This window comes from Podarcis filfolensis, assembly GCF_964270895.1.
Source record: "Podarcis filfolensis genome assembly, chromosome: 1".
Lineage (NCBI taxonomy): Eukaryota > Metazoa > Chordata > Lepidosauria > Squamata > Lacertidae > Podarcis > Podarcis filfolensis.
The window spans coordinates 10,178,388-10,197,118 of NC_139604.1; the positions used below are offsets into that span (position 1 = coordinate 10,178,388).

At 45.5% G+C, this 18,731-nt stretch overlaps 1 protein-coding gene across 2 annotated transcripts in view; it reads right to left on the minus strand.

Annotated features, from left to right (window-relative positions):
* NOP58 (NOP58 ribonucleoprotein) overlaps window positions 1-15,150 on the minus strand; it is a 40,038-nt gene extending 24,888 nt beyond the window's left edge. For both annotated transcript variants that reach the window (XM_083629225.1, XM_083629224.1), the window contains exons 1-7: window positions 14,960-15,150; window positions 12,995-13,071; window positions 10,617-10,669; window positions 8,618-8,742; window positions 6,716-6,852; window positions 5,335-5,399; window positions 2,818-2,952 (exon numbers count right to left, since the gene is read on the minus strand). In XM_083629225.1, coding sequence (XP_083485351.1) covers window positions 2,818-2,952; window positions 5,335-5,399; window positions 6,716-6,852; window positions 8,618-8,742; window positions 10,617-10,669; window positions 12,995-13,071; window positions 14,960-15,004 — 637 coding nt within the window. In that variant the 5' untranslated portion in view covers window positions 15,005-15,150. The remainder of the gene's footprint in view (window positions 1-2,817; window positions 2,953-5,334; window positions 5,400-6,715; window positions 6,853-8,617; window positions 8,743-10,616; window positions 10,670-12,994; window positions 13,072-14,959) is intronic.
* Window positions 15,151-18,731: the final 3,581 nt, after the last annotated feature.

Sequence of the window (18,731 nt, forward strand, 5' to 3'; positions counted from 1 at the left end):
AAAGAAAGGAAACTGTACTATGGTTTGGTTAGCTTGCAGTGCTAAGCCAAGCCAAGCCAAGCCAAACCAAACCAAACCATGGCTCACCATGAATAAGCGTGTTGGGAGAAAATCACAACCACTTAGCTCCTCTCTTGCCACCAGGAACAAATTCATGGTTTGTCTTAGCGTTGCGCCCAAACCCAGGGTTGTAGTTTGCCTCGATCCAAACAAACCATGAGTGGTAATCAGAGGATAAGAACTTTGTTAACGCTCGTGATTTTTCTGGAGCAAAATAAACCACAAGCCTTGGTTTGGACACACTACTAAACCAAACCATGGCTTAGTTTAACAACAATTTATTATTTATATCCTGCCCATCTGGCTGGGTTTCCCCAGCTACTCTGGGCAGCTTCCAACGTAAGATTAAAAATACATCAAAATAGCAGCAAGAATACTTATTGCAAAGTATTGGAAGACACAAGATCTACCCACTGTGGAAGAATGGCAGATGAAGGTGATGGACTATATGGGATTGGCAGAAATGACTGGCAGAATCCGAGACCAGGGAGAAGAGTCGGTGGAAGAAGATTGGAAGAAATTTAAAGACTATCTACAGAAATATTGTAAAATTAATGAATGTTAGAATGATGTTGGATAGAAATTAAGTGGTTTCCAGCTGTAATGCTTTAAGAGAATATGAAAAATGTGGTATAAATAGGTAAAAACATAATTAAAATGATGTTGGATTGGAAATAAGTGGTATTAGCAACAAAGTTAATAAGAATATGCAAAAATGAATTGACAATGGATGAAAATACAGAGTTATAAAATGTTAAGATATAGAGTTAAGATAAATGAAAGAGGGTAAGGATTTGCTGATTTGATTATTTAAATGGAAATACAAGAAGGGGAGGTGTGAGGAGGTCAAAGAAACAAGCAAATTAGTTTTAAGTTATGAAAAATGGAATTGTTTTTAATTTTTCTTATTTTTTCTGAGTTTTTATATGTTGTATTTTTTCTTTTTTCTTTTATTATGTGTTCTTGCATACTTGTTTTTGTAAAACTTCAACAAATATTTCTTAAAAAAATACATCAAAATAAAAAAAGTTTCTGTTAATATGGCGGCGGCGATAGCAGCAGGAGCGAGGAAGCAGCAAAGTGGACCCCATTTTTTCTCTGTGCAACAGCAAGATTTCTTAGCCATGGTAAGCCATAGATTTGCTTAGCATTCGGTGCTCTCTCTTCACTGCTCTTTGGTATTTTTCATTGCGCAATTACTGAAGAATTCAATAGAATGTAGGCAATAGCAGGACTTATAAATATAGCTATTAAAGGTAAAGAGACCCCTGATCATTAGGTCCAGTCGTGCCTGACTCTGGGGTTGCAGCGCTCATCTCGCTTTATTGGCCAAGGGAGCCAGCGTACAGCTTCCGGGTCATGTGGCCAGCATGACTAAGCCGCTTCTGGCGAACCAGAGCAGCGCACGGAAACGCCGTTTACCTTCCCGCCGGAGCGGTACCTATTTATCTACTTGCACTTGGATGTGCTTTCAAACTGCTAGGTTGGCAGGAGCTGGGACCAAGCAACGGGAGCTCACCCCGTCGCAGGGATTCGAACCGCCGACCTTCTGATTGGCAAGCCCTAGGCTCTGTGGTTTAACCCACAGCGCCACCCGCGTGCCAATATAGCTATTACTATTGCTATTATTATTATTAGAATGTATATACAGTGGTACTTCGGGTTAAGTACTTAATTCGTTCCGGAGGTCCGTTCTTAACCTGAAACTGTTCTTAACCTGAAGCACCACTTTAGCTAATGGGGCCTCCTGCTGCTGCCGCTGCACGATTTTTGTTCTCACCCTGAAGCAAAGTTCTTAACCCGAGGTAGTATTTCTGGGTTAGCGGAGTCTGTAACCTGAAGCGTATGTAACCCGAGGTACCACTGTACTGCCCTATACCAGCAGGTCTCAGGGTGGTTCACAGAACAAAAATATAAAACCATAAAATATATAATCGAAATAAAAACAACAGCCCAGTAACCCCCCCCCCAGACCTACATTTTAAAAGGGCATAGGATGTAAATCAGGTCAACCTGAGGCATGGTTAAAAGGGAATGTTTTTGCCTGGCGCCTAAAGGTGTATAGTGAAGGTGCCAGGCAAACCTCCCTGGGGAAAGCATTCCACAGACGGGGAGCCACTGCAGAGAAGGCCCCGTTCTCGTGTTGCCACCTTCCGAACCTCTTGAGGAGGAGGCACACGAAGGAGGACCTCAGAAGATGAACTCAGGGTCTGGGTAGGTTCATATGGAAAAAGGCGGCCCGTTGAGGTACTGCGGTCCAGAGCCATTTAAGGCTTTATAGGTCAAAACCAGCACTTTGATTTGGGCGTAGAAACTAAATGGTAGCCAGTGCAGTCGGACCAGAATCGGGATAACATGCTCAAACCGTCTTGCTCCGGGGAGCAACCTGGCTGCTGAATTCTACACTAGCCGAAGTTTTCAACTGCCTTCAGAGGCAGCCCAACATATAACGCACAGCAGTGATAGATGTTGTGCATTGCGGATCTCCAGCATAAAAAGGATGTAATGTACAATTTCAAAGGCAGTGAATACGCCACAATGTGGCTGATATCCAACTGTGGTGTTCCTGCTTGAGCAACACACCTCTTATTTTATCTCCTCCCTCCTGCAGCCCCCTGCTCACCGCCAAAATCTGCTCTGGAGGGCTGGGGAGATGTGTGGGGGCTGCAGCTCGGAGGAGAGGAAGGCAAGTCCTACTGCGCCTACTGGTGTGATGTTGGATGGCGCCTTTTATCTAAGGAGCCCAGCGCTACTCACCAATTTTCCGCACACATTTACAGTAGGTTAGATTATCTGTGATGATTTTGCCCAGTTCAGGGAAGTGCCACCCGTACCATTCTCGACACCGCATTATATAGTTGTTCAGTTCTTTGTCCAAGTCATCAAGGAGAGCTGCGGTAGACAAACACAAAAGACACGAGCTCAGTTTCACTTTAGAAACTAGACTTGAGCTATCCTAGGATCTCAGGGAAGAAACGTACTGGCCTGGTTTCTACATAATAATAATATAATAACAATAACAACAGGAAATTATTATTTATACCCCACCCATCTGGCTGGGCTTCCCCAGCCACTCTGGGCGGCTCCCAACAAAATATTAAAATACAGTAGTCCGTCAAACATTAAAAGCTCCCTAAACAGGGCTGCCTTCAGATGTCTTCTAGAAGTCTGGTAGTTGTCTTTCTCTTTGATATCTGGTGGGAGGGAGTTCCACAGGGCAGGTGCCACAACCGAGAAGGCCCTCTGCCTGGTTCCCTGTAACCTCACTTCTCGCAGCGAGGGAACCGACAGAAGACCCTCGGAGCTGGACCTCAGTGTCCAGGCAGAACGATGGGGGTGGAGACGCTCCTTCAGGTATCTCACATTAAACCATAGTTTAGAAATGCTCAGGACTTAATCCACACTTCTCTTCTGCTGGGAACTAAGCTATAGTTTGGCTTAGTTATGCGCCAAGCTGAGCTCATGGCTTGCTTCTTCTCAAATCCCGAGCTGTAACCAAAGTTTGTTCCCAGTTTATCACTTATGACTTGTTTGCTGAGGAGCAAAGCATGACCCCGAATTCAGATATAATGCTAAGTAGGAACCACGGCTTATTTCCTAGCAGAACAGGGGCAAAAGGGGCAGGGAGCAAAGTGTTTGCGATTTTAGCTCCATGCAATAGCAGATTGCACATTCACCTTTAAACCATAGTTAAGTTTAATTGTAGTTGAAAGAGACTCGTGAACAAGAGGAAATCCAGAAATCTTGCGACACTTGCACCCATTAAGATCAACAACGGTGTAGTAGCCAATTATACAAGTCACTCCAAATACTAGCAGAAGGAACGGTGCAAAAAGTTACCATCGCTGTTAGAAAATACCCTTTATCTGTTTCCTATTTCCCACACATGGAAAAAACAACACCCAAACCCATTTGTCAGTGGTGCATAATAAATTATTATTATTATTATTATTATTATTATTATTATTATTATTATTAAATAATATCACTATCTGGGGCTGCCACACCTGCTTACTTTGCTCACTCACCCCAGCCAGCTCACCCTAAACCAAAAACACCCCGTCCCCTTAGACCAGGCATGGGCAAACTTGGCCCTCCAGATGTTTTGGAACTATAATTCCTATAATCCCTGACTACTGGTCCTGTTAGCTAGGGATGATGGGAGTTGTAGTCCCAAAACATCTGGAGGGCCGAGTTTGGCCATGCCTGCCTTACACCTTGAAGAAAGCACAACAACCTTCCCCTTCACGTTTCCCCAACCACCACACCACCTACTGGCAGCCACAGAAACTGCGGCTTGATGAAATACTTATCATTGAATTATACGGTATCCAAATAAATAAATGCAGCCCTCAGCCCCATTTCCCTAGCTACCTTCAATTGACAATGAGAAGCTGTTTCTAACTCACACAGTCATCTCATCCTCGGAAAGAAAAGCCCAAGACTATAGGCTCTTGCTGATCCATATTCAAAAATCCTACTAGAGAACCAGGTAACGTAGTGGTTACAGTATCTAGAAGCAGAATCCTTCTCTGGCTATTGAAAGAGGTTTGCCTCTCACTTACTGCTGTTATTTTAACAGGCTGATTTGGTCAGATTTCCAGCAATCATCTGACACAGTGTGGGGGTGAGTGGGATCACATAAGCCTCTCTAAAAACCCGGTGAGGAAAACTGAATTTGCTTTTGCAGTCACAACAAAAAACCTTTTATGCAAATAGAAAGCATTCAAATGTTTTGCTAGCCCACCTAGCTAGCCCAAATTTATGCTAATCACTGGCCCTGCGCCTCCCTCCTCTTGACATCACCCTGAGTTATGGAGGAAAACGGGAGTAACTGAGAGCCATCCTGACTTGCTCTTGTCCCCAGTTCCAAAATAGGCTTGGCTCCTGATCCTTCAGAAGGGTTGATAGAAAACAAAAATACACTCTACAGCGGCAAACTAGGTAGCAGGATGTTTGTGGCTACTGGTACAGTCGTACCTTGGTAGTTGAACAGAATTAGTTCTGGAAGTCTATTCGATTTCCAAAACGTTCAGAAACCAAAGCGCAGCTTCTGATTGGCTGCAGGAAGCTCCTGCAGCCAATCGGAAGCCCCGCTGGACGTTCGTCTTCCAAAAATAGTTCACAAACCGGAACACTCACTTCCAGGTTTGCGGCATTCGGGAGGCAAAACGTTCGAGAACTAAGCTGTTTGACTTCCAAGGTATGACTGTATTAAGAATTCAAAAGCTGGTAGCATACACATCAAGGTATTTAACTTTCAACAGTACTCACAGATAGCTTGGACAATCATTGTATCAACTTTGTCTGGGCTGAACTTCAGCTTGTATCGGGAGAGGCTGAAAACAGACATGGATATAAACATTATATACAATAATGCACAGGACACACAGATTCTACCCCCCTGCCCAATAATACAGTGGTACCTTGGGTTACATACGCTTCAGGTTACAGACTCCGCTAACCCAGAAATAATACCTCGGATTAAGAACTTTGCTTCAGGATGAGAACAGAAATCGCGCGGCAGCAGCGAGAGGACCCATTAGCCTAAGTGGTCCTTCAGGTTAAGAACAGTTTCAGGTTAAGAACGGACCTCCGGAACGAATTAAGTACGTAACCTGAGGTACCACTGTAATTATAAAGGCATTGCTATTGACTGCAATTGCATTTTCATCTTTGCTGACGGTGCAGCGATTAATCCTTTCCCTTTTCATTTACTGACTTGTGTTTTTACAGGGAAGAAGTCTAAGGCAGAGAGCTGTGAAAAGTGGCTCTCCGTGTTTGCTCCTCGTATTACTCCATAAACAGGCACAAGCGTTTCAGCGAGTTGGAAGAAACCCAGCAGAACTGAGAGCAGGACTAACTTGTACAAGTTACCGTATTTTTCGCTTCATAGGACGCACTTTTTCCCTTTAAAAACTAAGGGGGAAAGTCTGTGTGTCCTATGGAGCGAATGCAGGGGGGAGGCAGGCAGGAAAAGCCCCCAAGAGCAGCACACAAGCTTCGCGCGGCTTTTGCGGGCTTTTCCCCAGGAGGGAGAAGGGACTGGCACGGCCAGTCAGTCCCTTCTCCCTCCTCGTAGAAAAGCCCGCAGGAGCCGTGCGCTCCTTAAAGGGTGCGCAGCTCCTGTGGGCTATTGCGGGAGGTGGGGGAATTGCCATAGCTGTGCGCAGCCTCTCCAGCCAGGGGAGGTTGCGCAAGGCTAAAGAGGAAGCCAGGGCAGCGAGTGAGATGGATTGCGCTGGCTGCCTTGGCTTCTTTAGCCGCGCTGGAGAGGTTTAGCTCCCGGCTGGAGAGGTTGCGCGGCTATGGCAGAAGCCAAGACAGCCACCTGGATGGATCCTGCTCACTGTCTTGGCTTCTTTGCTTTTTGGGGCTGGGGGAACCCTGGCTCTTCCCCCGCAGCCCCGAGAAGCTCTGGGAGAAGCGGACATATTTTTTTTCTTGATTTCCCCCTCTAAAAACTAGGTGCGTCTTGTGGTCCGGTGCATCCTATAGAGCAAAAAAAATACGGTACCATGTACAAGACTGTGCTGTAAGTAGATGCTGGGGTCGAAGCGTGCCATTCCACTTCGCAGAAAACGGTATCCTCAGGGGGAAAGTTATACAGAGCATAGAAACGAGCAAGTCGGGGCTGGCAAGACGTCTGTATTACCTGTGTGCCAGGCCTAAACACATAGCTGCCATCTCCCGCGACGGAAGGCCAGTGATCAGCCCTTCCATTTGAGAACGGATGCCTCTCATCAGTTCAGTAACCATGGGGCTGTGCAGGCAACTTAAGTTTAGTTTCTCCTGCAGGAGGAGGGAAAAAAAGAAGGCGACCCCCATTTTGATATTATTGCAACAACAAATTTGTTTACCGTTGAACAGCAACAGAACCTAAGAAAGGTAAGGTAGCCCAACGCTAACCCACAAGCAGGGCTATCTTGCAGTTCCTAGAAGTGAAATAACCATTGAGAATTCTTATTTAAGCAAATTGGCAACCAACTGTTGTACCAACTTAGCCTTTCAGATAAAAACGAACGCACTAGCTTTCATGTTGACATTAATTCAAACCTTTCCCTGTTAAGGTTTTTTTAATCTCCATACTTCTTCACAAGTCAAGAAGTAAAGATAGCACAAGACACAGGAGATAGCAAAATATCCAGAAAAATGTGGCCTAACAACCTATTACAGTGGTACCTCGGGTTACATACGCTTCAGGTTACAGACTCCGCTAACCCAGAAATATTACCTCGGGTTAAGAACTTTGCTTCAGGATGAGAACAGAAATTGTGCTCTGGTGGCGCAGCAGCAGCAGGAGGCCCCATTAGCTAAAGTGCTGCTTAAGGTTATGAACAGTTTCAGGTTAAGAACAGACCTCCGGAACGAATTAAGTACTTAACCCGAGGTACCACTGTACTTTAATCCAGTGCATTATCAACAAAGCTTATTTAGAACTAGTACAATCGTACCTTGGTTTTCGAACAGCTTAGTTCTTGAATGTTTTGGCTCCTGAATGCCACAACCCCAGAAGTGACTGTTCTGGTTTGTGAACTATTTTTGGAAGCCAAACCTCTGATGGGGCTTCCACGGCTGTGGTTTCCAAACGTTTTGGAAGTTGGACGGACTTCCCGAACGGATTCCGTTCAACTTCCAAGGTATGACTGTACTTGAATTCACTCGTTTTCCTCTTCCCTCCCCACAACTTTTCCTTCTGTATCATGCCTATACAACAGGGGTTCCCAAACTGGTGAGCTTCATTCAGGTGGTCCACGACATCTCTGTGGATTTATGGTTGACGCATTAAATATTCAAACGGATTTGTAATTGTCTTTTTAATTTGGTAAAGGCTATACTAGAATCCAGAGGGACGTGGGTGGCGCTGTGGGTTAACCACAGAGCCTAGGACTTGCCGATCAGAAGGTTGGAGGTTCGAATCCCCGCGACGGGGTGAGCTCCCATTGTTCGGTCCCTGCTCCTGCCAACCTAGCAATTCGAAAGCATGTCAAAATGCAAGTAGATAAATAGGTACCGCTCTGGCGGGAAGCTAAACGGCGTTTCCGTGCGCTGTTCTGGTTCACCAGAAGCAGCTTAGTAATGCTGGCCACATGACCCGGAAGCTGTACGCCGGCTCCCTCAGCCAATAAAGCGAGATGAGCGCCGCAACCCTAGAGTCGGTCACGACTGGACTTAATAGTCAGGGGTCCCTTTACCTTTTATACTAGAACCCAAGTCTAAAGGCAAGGACTGCCTTGGTTTTTAATCTGTATGCAGCCCTTAGTAACTGCAAGTACGCTGTAATCAGTGTATAATTATAATAATCATGGTCAGCAAAAAGCATGGTCCCAGAATATCAGTACCAACAAAACAAGCATCAACAGCCATCACTGATTAATTTACAATAAGCACACATCATTTCTGGATGCAGTGAAAAGGCCGTGTCAGAGCATTGGACAAGGAAGATATGCAGCACAAACTCATTGTTCTGGAGCTATAAAGAAACCTAGCACGGGCCTTGAGAACACCACCTCATCTGAACACCACATCGCCAGGGCACATAAAAACCAGAGCTCACCTTGATTACACCTCCCAGTTTGGCATCTGCTACGGCCAACTGTTCGTGTGCATCTTTGGCAACTATCTTCTTTAAGATTTTCTTTAAGTTCTTGTTGATCTTGCCTTCCACCAGAGCAGTGGATGCTAAAAGGAGAAAGCACATCTGTCAGAGCTGCCCGAGATCCCAGCTCACAAAGGACCAACGCCGCTTCGTTGTTAAGTACGAAAGTCTTTATTGAAGTTCAGTTTCACTTCCACAGCCGCAGCGTGCAGCTCTACGTCTCAAACTCTAGACCGCTGAAGCTCCGTCTGAATCTCCTCCCCCCAGACACCAGTTTAAGACTCTAGCCTTGCTCCACCTCTTCCTCTGTTCTTTCCGCCTCTGGTTCCGCCTGTCCTTCGGGGTCTCGCCCTTTCTAGACTCTTCTGACGCTGAATCCCCTGAGTCTTCCCCCTCCCTCCGGCGGGCTTTAGGAGCTGGTTCCCAATCCGGGTCTCCCGCTGTCCCTCGCGCCTGTACATTTGAACTTGGCGCGCGCGCCCAGCCGGCAACTTTCCTCCTGACCGTTTCACTGCTGCTGTCACTGCTTCCCCCTTCGGGGAGGCTAGCTGCAACTGACCTCCCCTCCGTTCCCCCACTCTCCGATGGAGGCGTGGTCAGCCCTGACTCATCTTCTCTCCCCGCTGGAGGAGACGCTGGTCCTGACACATGTGACTCTTCCCCCCCACTACGCTCTGGTGGGGAAACTGGTCCTGATCCCCCGCTGCTGCTTTGGGGGTCCCCGCTGGCTCCTTGTTTCTGGTGCGTCCCCCCTGGGACCCCCCTTGCCCTGACCATCAGCGCCCCCTTCTGGGAATCTTCTGATTCGCTGGAGAAGCTCATGGAATCTCTCGGGTCACTGTCATACTCCCCTACGCTGCCCTCGGATTCTTCCCCTTCGCTCTCCATTTCCTCTCTCCCCTGTGCTCCTGCTCCCGAGCCCCTGACAACATCATTGTAAAAAAAACCTGCAGACTGTCTAACATTCCCAGCCTGGCAAAGTTCATAATGGAACAAAATATGTACTAATACCGGCCACCCACCAAACTTTATCTGTTGTCTCTGTGGCAGTGACCAAAAATTGGGGATTCAGTTCTACGAAGGAAGCATCAGTGACAGCAGGAAGGTAGTTTTTACTCCCTCTAATTCTAAGGCCGCAAACTGCTATAAAATCCCACTGAAGTCACTGTATAAAATCCCACTGACATCACTGAACTAACACATTCAGATGCAGGCAAATTTGCTCATCATTCGTCTAGGCATTGGCTGGGTGGCTAGCACAGAGGCACACCATATTGATTACATTAATTTGCGTGGGTTTATAAAGAGGTATTCATCTGGAGAAGGGAAGTGAAGCACATTTTCGTAAGCTACATGAAAATTAGTCCTTTCCTCCCACCAACTGCTGATGTGCCACAAATAACTTGCATTAGCAGGCAGGGGGGTGGGTTTTTGTGTGGACTTAATAAGTAATATAGGGACGTGGGTGGTGCTGTGGGTAAAACCTCAGCGCCTAGGACTTGCCGATCGCATGGTCGGCGGTTCGAATCCCCGCGGCGGGGTGAGCTCCCGTCGTTCAGTCCCAGCTCCTGCCCACCTAGCAGTTCAAAAGCACCCTTAAGTGCAAGTAGATAAATAGGTACCGCTTTATAGCGGGAAGGTAAACGGCGTTTCCGTGTGCTGCTCTGGTGCTGGTTCGCCGGAGCAGCTTCGTCACGCTGGCCATGTGACCCGGAAGTGTCTGCGGACAGCGCTGGCTCCCGGCCTCTAGAGTGAGATGAGCACACAACCCTAGATTCTGTCAAGACTGGCCCGTACGGGCAGGGGTACCTTTACCTTACCTTTAATAAGTAATATTAAGTTTTAAAACACACTAGAAAAAAGTCACCTACTCTCACAGCTAATAATTCCACGTTTGCCAGGAACAGATCAGCCAGCCACCAAAGAAAGGAAGGGATATATTATAACCCTCGGTTACCTGCAAGAGCTTCTGTGGTGTCTTGAAACTTCTCAAAGTGTTTCAGTTTCACTCTAAATAAAATATACCAAACAGTTTTTATAAGCACCATGGGGAACAGAGTATCTGCTACCACCTTCTAAAACACAAGATACCTGAAAAATGAAAAGCCTGCAGTGACCCATCAGGTTAACCTACCAAAGAGGAAAACAGAACCTATTAAGTCTGACTGACAAATAACTTCCTACTACTAAACCATAGATGTTTAAGGCTTGCTAGAGAACGATTCTAGAATAATAACAAAAAACATAGTTATTAAGTATATTATATCTAACCTTTCGAATCCCCGCAACAGGGGTGAGCTCCCGTTGCTCAGTCCCTGCTCCTGCCCACCTAGCAGTTCGAAAGCACGTCAAAGTGCAAGTAGATAAATAGGTACCACTCCGGCGGGAAGGTAAACGGCGTTTCCGTGCGCGGCTCTGGTTCGCCAGAAGCGGCTTAGTCATGCTGGCCACATGACCCGGAAGCTGTACGCCGGCTGCCTTGGCCAATAAAGTGAGATGAGCGCCACAACCCCAGAGTCCGCCACGACTGGACCTAATGGTCAGGGATCCCTTTACCTTTATCTAACCTTGCCTCATTGTTTCTGACTCCATCAAGATCAAATTTATTATCCAAAATTATTTCATACTCCGGCCCCTTCAGACGCACTACAGCAGCATTGTCCAACAGGTGAATCGAGATCGACTTGTAGATCATATGATTGTCTCTTGTCGATATCTGTCTCTCCCCAAACGGCCCTTTCTCTCGAGGAGCCAGTGCACAGGGCTTCTACCTCTCTCTCTCTAAAGGAGAAGGAGAAGCAAGTGGCGAGGGAGTGCGGGACTCTTCCTGGCTGCCACCCCGCCCACGCGGGGAGGTGTGTGTGTGTGTGTGTGTGTGTGTGTGTGTGTGTGTGTGTGTAGCCCTGGCTCCTCAAAGAGAGAAAGGTTTAGGTTTACTTGAAAGGAAAGGGTGGGTTGGATCCAGGGGAAAGGGCTTCTATAGGTTTCATCCGGTTAAGGTGGTGCTTGAAGGCTGTCAACTCTGCAGTTGAGCTTACCCAATTTCTGTTTCGAACTATGGGGGAAACCGCTGTGGTTGCTATGTGCCCCTGGCTCATTTGAAAAACAGCAAGAGTCTGGGGTACTTTAAAGATGTAACACATTTATTATGGCATGAGCTTTTGTGAACAATCCATGCATCATGTTCTGATTATGTAAGACACTGTCCTCAATGTTCTTTTCTTATGTTATTGCAAGTATACAAAGTATGTATTTTAAAAAATATATTGATTTATGATGAGCTTTTCATGTTTTATGGAAGCGACTATCATTTGGTATTATTTTTATCATAAGCGCAGCCAAATATAATATGTTTTAGTTGAAGAATGACAATGGGAGAGTATGGTAGATCACTGTCAGTTTTTGATATTGGATGGTAGATCTCAGGCTACTTTTGGCTGGACATGCCTGCACTAGGAAGTTCCCCAGGGAGGGGAAAATTCCCTGGTACAGCCAGAATTACAGTTGTGTAGTCTGCTCTTCAAGAGCACCAACAATAAGCTGACTGTAGATACCTGCAGAAACGCTTGTGATGTGCTTTGAAGCCCTGACAGCTAGTTGATAGCTGTGGCTTCAAAACACCTTGCAAATAGCTTTGCGGGCACCACCAATGAGTGGTGCCTGCAAAACCCTTTCTGCCCCAGATGTGATTTTACCCGCCACACAACTGATTTAATCTATGATGTCAGCTGTAGGGCAGGTTGCCATGGTTTGCCCAAAATGGCCTGGTAGGCCAAATGGGGAAGCCTGGTGGGTCTAATTATGCCTGAGGGGCAGAGCTAAGATTATCAACACATTCTGTTTCATGGCTGTAGCTAAACCTCACTTCTGAGTGATATTAATCCTGTTGAAAAATACTTTGCAAGCCTTTCCACTACAGCAAGGCTCCTGCCATCCAACTGCATCTATAGAGTTGTCATGTTAACAGTGGAGGATGAAGGTTAACAGATTTATAACTCTAAGAGGGAGCTGTGCGTACAAAATAACCCAAGGACTGGTGCTAGGCGAAAAACAGTGATTCCTATGTGAGCAGAGAGATGAAGGTGTACCCTGTACTGGAATGAAATAATAAGTTACTTGAGAAAGTTAAAACAAAAAAATTTTTTTTTCTTTCCAGTAGCACCTGAAGTGCTACTGTAGTGTATCTGAAGAAGTGTGCATGCACACGAAAGCTCATACCAAGAACTAACTTAGTTGGTCTTTAAGGTGCTACTGGAAAGAAAAAAAAATATTTTTTTGTTTTGACTATGGCAGACCAACACGGCTACCTATCTGTAACTTGAGAAAGTTACTTACACTTTATTTGCTTTTTCAGGAGTTTCGAATTCTTTCCATAAGCTGTCAATTTCTTGGAGTTTCTTCTCATCTAGAACCTATGACAGATAAGGAGTTAGACTAAATACACACAAAATTGACAAGATTCAATGTTGCTATGTAAGATGAGATGCACAAAACATCTCTCCAATTCCGATGCAGAAAACAGCCATTCCACCACACCAACTCTCTGCCGCATCTCTAACCAGAGAAAAATCTAGTTGCAAGTGTGAGATGCCATGTTTTAAAAGTATTCAGTAAACTTACATGCTGCTTCTCAACTAGAGGGAAAAGCCTGTGGTCTTTGACATCTCAATCAAGATGTCTGTTACAAGTACAAAATTAATCGTGTTCCATGCAGTCTAATTTTATGCATCTTTACTCAGATGTAAAGACAGGACATTTAAGTAAAGATGTATAGAAGTTAACCCTAAAGACTCACTTTCCTTCTCTGCATTGCCCAGAACCCTGTTTCAGTGAACACACAAAGCTTGCTGTATCAACACTAGATCACCAGCAAAATCCTAAACAAAGTAGACTTCAATGTGCAAAATAATGCAGTCCCATCCTCTTGGCAGAAATGGGTGCAATGTAGATACAATGGGATACTTTAACTGGAGCGAGTGGATGCAATGCTGGTAAAAGGCAAGAGCTGTGAACTAGGAAGTCCCCAGCTAAAATCTCACTCCCAGGCAGCCTGAACCAATTATCTCTCTCCCTACCTAAATCTGCTGTAACAGCAACACCCCCCATCCCTGGTGTCCTTCAAATGTTTTGGACTACGTTTCCCAACACCCCCCAGGCAACACGGCTGGGAGCTGCCATGCAAAACAGCTGGAGGGCACCAGGATGGAGGAGACTACCTCACAGGGTTGTTTTAAGGATCACTTACTAATAGACTGCTGGGATAGCTCAGCTTAATGTCAGGGTTGGGGGTTCGAGTCCCACATTCCCGTGCTGGAGGGGGTTGGACTAGATGACCCTCATGCTCCCTTCCAACTTGTTGTTTAGTCGTGTCCGACTCTTCGTGACCCCATGGACCAGAGCACACCAGGCACTCCTGTCTTCCACTGCCTCCCGCACTTTGGTCAAACTCATGCTGGTAGCTTCGAGAACACTGTCCAACCATCTCGTCCTCTGTCATCCCCTTCTCCTTGTGCCCTCCATCTTTTCCAACATCAGGGTCTCCTCCAGCACCAGAATTCCAAAGCATCAATTCTTCAGCGATCAGCCTTCTTTATGGTCCAGCTCTCACTTCCATATATCACTACTGGGAAAGAATTGATGCTTTTGAATTCTGGTGGTGGTGGAGATTCCCGAGAGTCCCATGGACTGCAAGATCAAACCTATCCACTCTGAAGGAAATCAGCCCTGGGTGCTCACTGGAAGTATAGATCCTGAAGCTGAGGCTCCACTACTTTGGCCACCTCATGAGAAGACTCCCTGGAAAAGACCCTGATGTTGGGAAAGATGGAGGGCACAAGGAGAAGGGGACGACAGAGGACGAGATGGTTGGTCAGTGTTCTCGAAGCTACCAGCATGAGTTTGACCAAAGTGCGGGAGGCAGTGGAAGACAGGAGTGCCTGGCGTGTTCTGGTCCAGGGGGTCACAAAGAGTCGGACACGACTAAACGACTAAACAACAACACAGCATGATTACCCAGGAAGGCTTACAAGTTTTAAGCTTAGCGGGAAGACCTACCAGCCCCCCCCCGAAAATGCTGGGGTGTGGCAGGGAAAGAAACCGGGTCCGCTATAAGGGAGGATGGGGTTTCCCCACGTTTATCCTCCTTGTTCCAAAACCATTTCTCGACTTATTGCTAGCGAACGTATAAACCGAGAGCACCGACAACCCCCAGCCCTTTCCGCCCCGCCATCAGCCTCCAATCTCTCGCTAGCAGCAGCCACGTGGGAACCCTACTCGACACGTGTCGCGCCCTCAGATCACCTTGAAAATGGCGTATCCGGCCGCGGTCTCGAATAAAACCAGCATGGCGGCAGCGGGACGGAGCCGGGGCGCCTCCCGCAAAAAGCGGCTCTTTCCAAGCGAAGGCGGGCGAGCGAAGCGAAGACCCAGCGCGGGAGACCGCGAACTCCTAGGCGCGAGGACCACGAGGGCGGAAGTGAGGCGCTGCTCCGGAAGTGATTCGCGCGGCCTTCTGGGAAACCGGAAACCCGGGGGAGGAAGTTGGCGCTTCGGGCTTCCTCTAGGATTGTGGCGCTTGACGCTCTCTATGTGCGGGGCAAAATTTGTCGAAAATTGAGCCCCATAAAAATAAATAAATTGCATACTGTAATTCAAAACAGCTACATTTTTTGAGGGCAAAATAGGCGCAGTTTTCAGCAGGTTATATAGACAGTAGCTTTTGGAAACATGGTGTTGTTGTTATTATTGTGATTATTATTACATTATATTGATTTATAGCCCGTCTTTTTCCCTCACGGGGACTCAAGGCGGCTTACACATAAAAGCAAAAATCGCTAAAAACATAAGGGGACGAGTCGTTTAAAAAATAACAGCACCATTTAAACGTTAATGGAAATAAAGCCATATGCATGTATAAAATCTTGCTTTGAAAACATACAAATATTTACCATAAAAACAGCACGGTGCCAGCCCTTTCATTTAAAAAGCAGCCAGTTTCCCCAAACCCACTGGAACATTTTTATGCTGTGAACTGCCCCGAGATCTATGGATGAAGGGCAGTATACAAATATAATAATAATAATAATAATAATAATAATAATAATAATAATAATATAACAAGAAGGAAAGACAGCAAGTTGCAAGCTGGTCTAGCTCCTCCAGGGAGTTGCAAAGTTGCCTGTGAGCAGCCACTGAGAAGAATTTCGGGGTCCCCACCATGCATATATATTTCCATACAAAATATCCTCAGTCAGCTGACATGCAGCCTACAGTTTTTAATGAGCTATGCAAGCTATGCATTCCATCTTGCAAAGCAGTGTTACTATATAAACAGTTGCCATGCAGTAGGAGTTCCATGGAAGGGTTGGGCGAAAGAAGGACATGGCCTTTGCTTCAATATTTTCTCCATTCTCTGGCGTCCTTGATGCTAATCTGTCATAAACAGCCTTGAAAGCTTCATATGACTATAAAGCAAGGATGGATGATTACTCATTCTGGTGCCCTAGTCTGCATAGCTGTCAACCTTCCCTTTTTTTTGCGGGAAATTCCCTTATTCCAGCGCCGTTTCCCGCTGCTATTCCGGATTGTTAGATATTCCGTAGACTGTTCCCGGGACAGGTGAGGCTGCTGATCCCTTATTTTCAAATCTGAAAGTTGACAGCTATGCCTAGTCTGGCAGATGATGGCATCACTCCCGATCTAAAAAAGTCTCAGAGCTGTGATCTGCCCAGCACCAACCACACCACTGTCCATATTACCCAGTGATGGGTGTAGTAATAAAATTTAAGGTTTTATATATATATATATATATATATATATATATATATATATATATATATATATGTGTGTGTGTGTGTGTGTGTGTGTATATATATATATATATATATATATATATATATATATATATATATGTTCATAAATGTACCAACCAAGCATGTACATAGATCAGCACAGGAAGACCGTCCTGAAACCATTTTGACTCTCAAGCTGACCAAATGCTTCTCTGCAAGGAGGGAGGAGGTGAAAAAAAACACCTTCCCATTGTCTCAGGAATTGCGTAATCATCATCTCAAAGGAATGGCCAGACTACCAGGAAAGGCAATCAGATAAGGCATTATCAGATAACCTGACAGACAGGAAAAACAACAACATTCAAATTTCTGTTGTAGACCGCCTTTTCTGTGATGTAGGTAGTATGATGTTTGTCGGGGGTGGTCTTGGGTTACACCCCTTCTGTGATGTATGTATGATGTATGGAGGGGGGAGTCTTGAGCTCCAGGGCAGGGAATTTAAAATGTCTATATTATAAGGGCAGGCACACCTTTGTTCTGGGTTCTCCTCCTTTCCTGCGTGTGAGGGGAGCACCCTGTTGCAACAGATCAATAAAGATCAGGCTTACTAGCTGCTTTGCTTCTCAATATTCTCTGGTTGGCCTCTGTTATTTTCTCCCACCAATAGGGAATCCACGTAAGGACTCTATAAGGGCTCTTGGATACCCCATAAGGGAAAAAGGGCAGATTTTGTTTACAACATGGGCACATTTACCGACCCGCACCAGTAAAATCACTACTGTATGCTGAACATGCTCTTGGCTTGGTTTAGATCAGAAGGATCTAAACGCAGACAGAAAGCAGAATGTGAATTCTGATGCAAATAGCGTAGTATATGACTACAGAACCTTCTGTTCCACTTTATACTTCAGTGAAATTAATCCTGATTTATAAGCAAAAGGTGAACCAAGTCTCTGCAATTCATGGCTGTAATCCAAAAGAGTTGAGCGCATGGTCACGAGGGAACTGCACACACAATCAGGTCTTTCTTTCCAATTTGATCATAGCTCTCTTGAGCCAAACAGATGTTTTGAGTTTTACAGTATTGGCTCTGGAAACTGCTGTGATGTAAATTTAAGGCAGGAGGAAGGGAGAGAGGGTGCCTTTTTGGACTGTATGTTTGTAAGAGAGCCGAGTTGTTCATTTATCCATTTGGAAGCTTGTGAATAGCTAATCATTTCACTGTATTTAACATTTTGATGGAAATATCAAATCTATATTTTAATCTTTCGTCCTGTGGAATTTGTTCAGCACCAGTGTTGTAAGTTTTGTGTCTCTTTCGTAGGAGACATTTTTGTAGGCGACATTTTGAATGGGAATTTGTGGAGTGGGGGCAGAAGGTCCCTATGCTCCTATGTCCAGCACGTAGCAAATACAGAGCAAAACATGAGACCTTAAAAAGCTTCCCTTGACCTGGACATTAGACTTCTGCTTTTAATTCTGTATAACTTTAATTCTGTATTACTATGTTCAAAAAAATTCTCTTTTCAGGAATATCAAATCGCTCTGCACCCCCTCCATATATTTATTTTATAACGCCTTCCTTTTTTTTGCTTGTACAGTGCTACCTTGGTTCTCAAACGCCTATATACATATATAATTTTAGAAATTCTTAACATACAGTATTATTTGCATTAACCCATAACAAATTCAATATCTTTATAGGAGTTCTTCCGATCCCCGGTCTCCCCCCCCCCGCCCAGTTTCCAATAACCATATCTTCTTTTTTCTGCGACTAAATAACTTTTATCCAATCTATTAAATCTCCTTTTTCGATACCCGTTATCCAGGGCTGGATTTAGGTTTGATGAGGCCCTAAGCTACTGAAGGTAACGGGGCCCTTTATATGTTCAGCTGTCCTTTGTCAACAACAAATTGCTGCTGTTTTGTGTGTGTTGAATACAGTGGTACCTCGGGTTAAGAACTTAATTCGTTCCGGAAGTCCGTTCTTAACCTGAAACTGTTCTTAACCTGAAGCACCACTTTAGCTAATGGGGCCTCCTGCTGCACGATTTCTGTTCTCATCCTGAAGCAAAGTTCTTAACCCGAGGTAATATTTCTGGGTTAGTGGAGTCTGTAACCTGAAGCATCTGTAACCTGAGGTACCTCGGGATGCAAACGGCATCCGTTCCGGAGCCCCTTCGCATCCTGAATGGAACGTAAGACGCGATGGCGCGTGCGTGGCTCGCGTTTTGCCACTTCCACGCATGTGCATGATGTCATTTTGAGCGTCTGCGCATGCA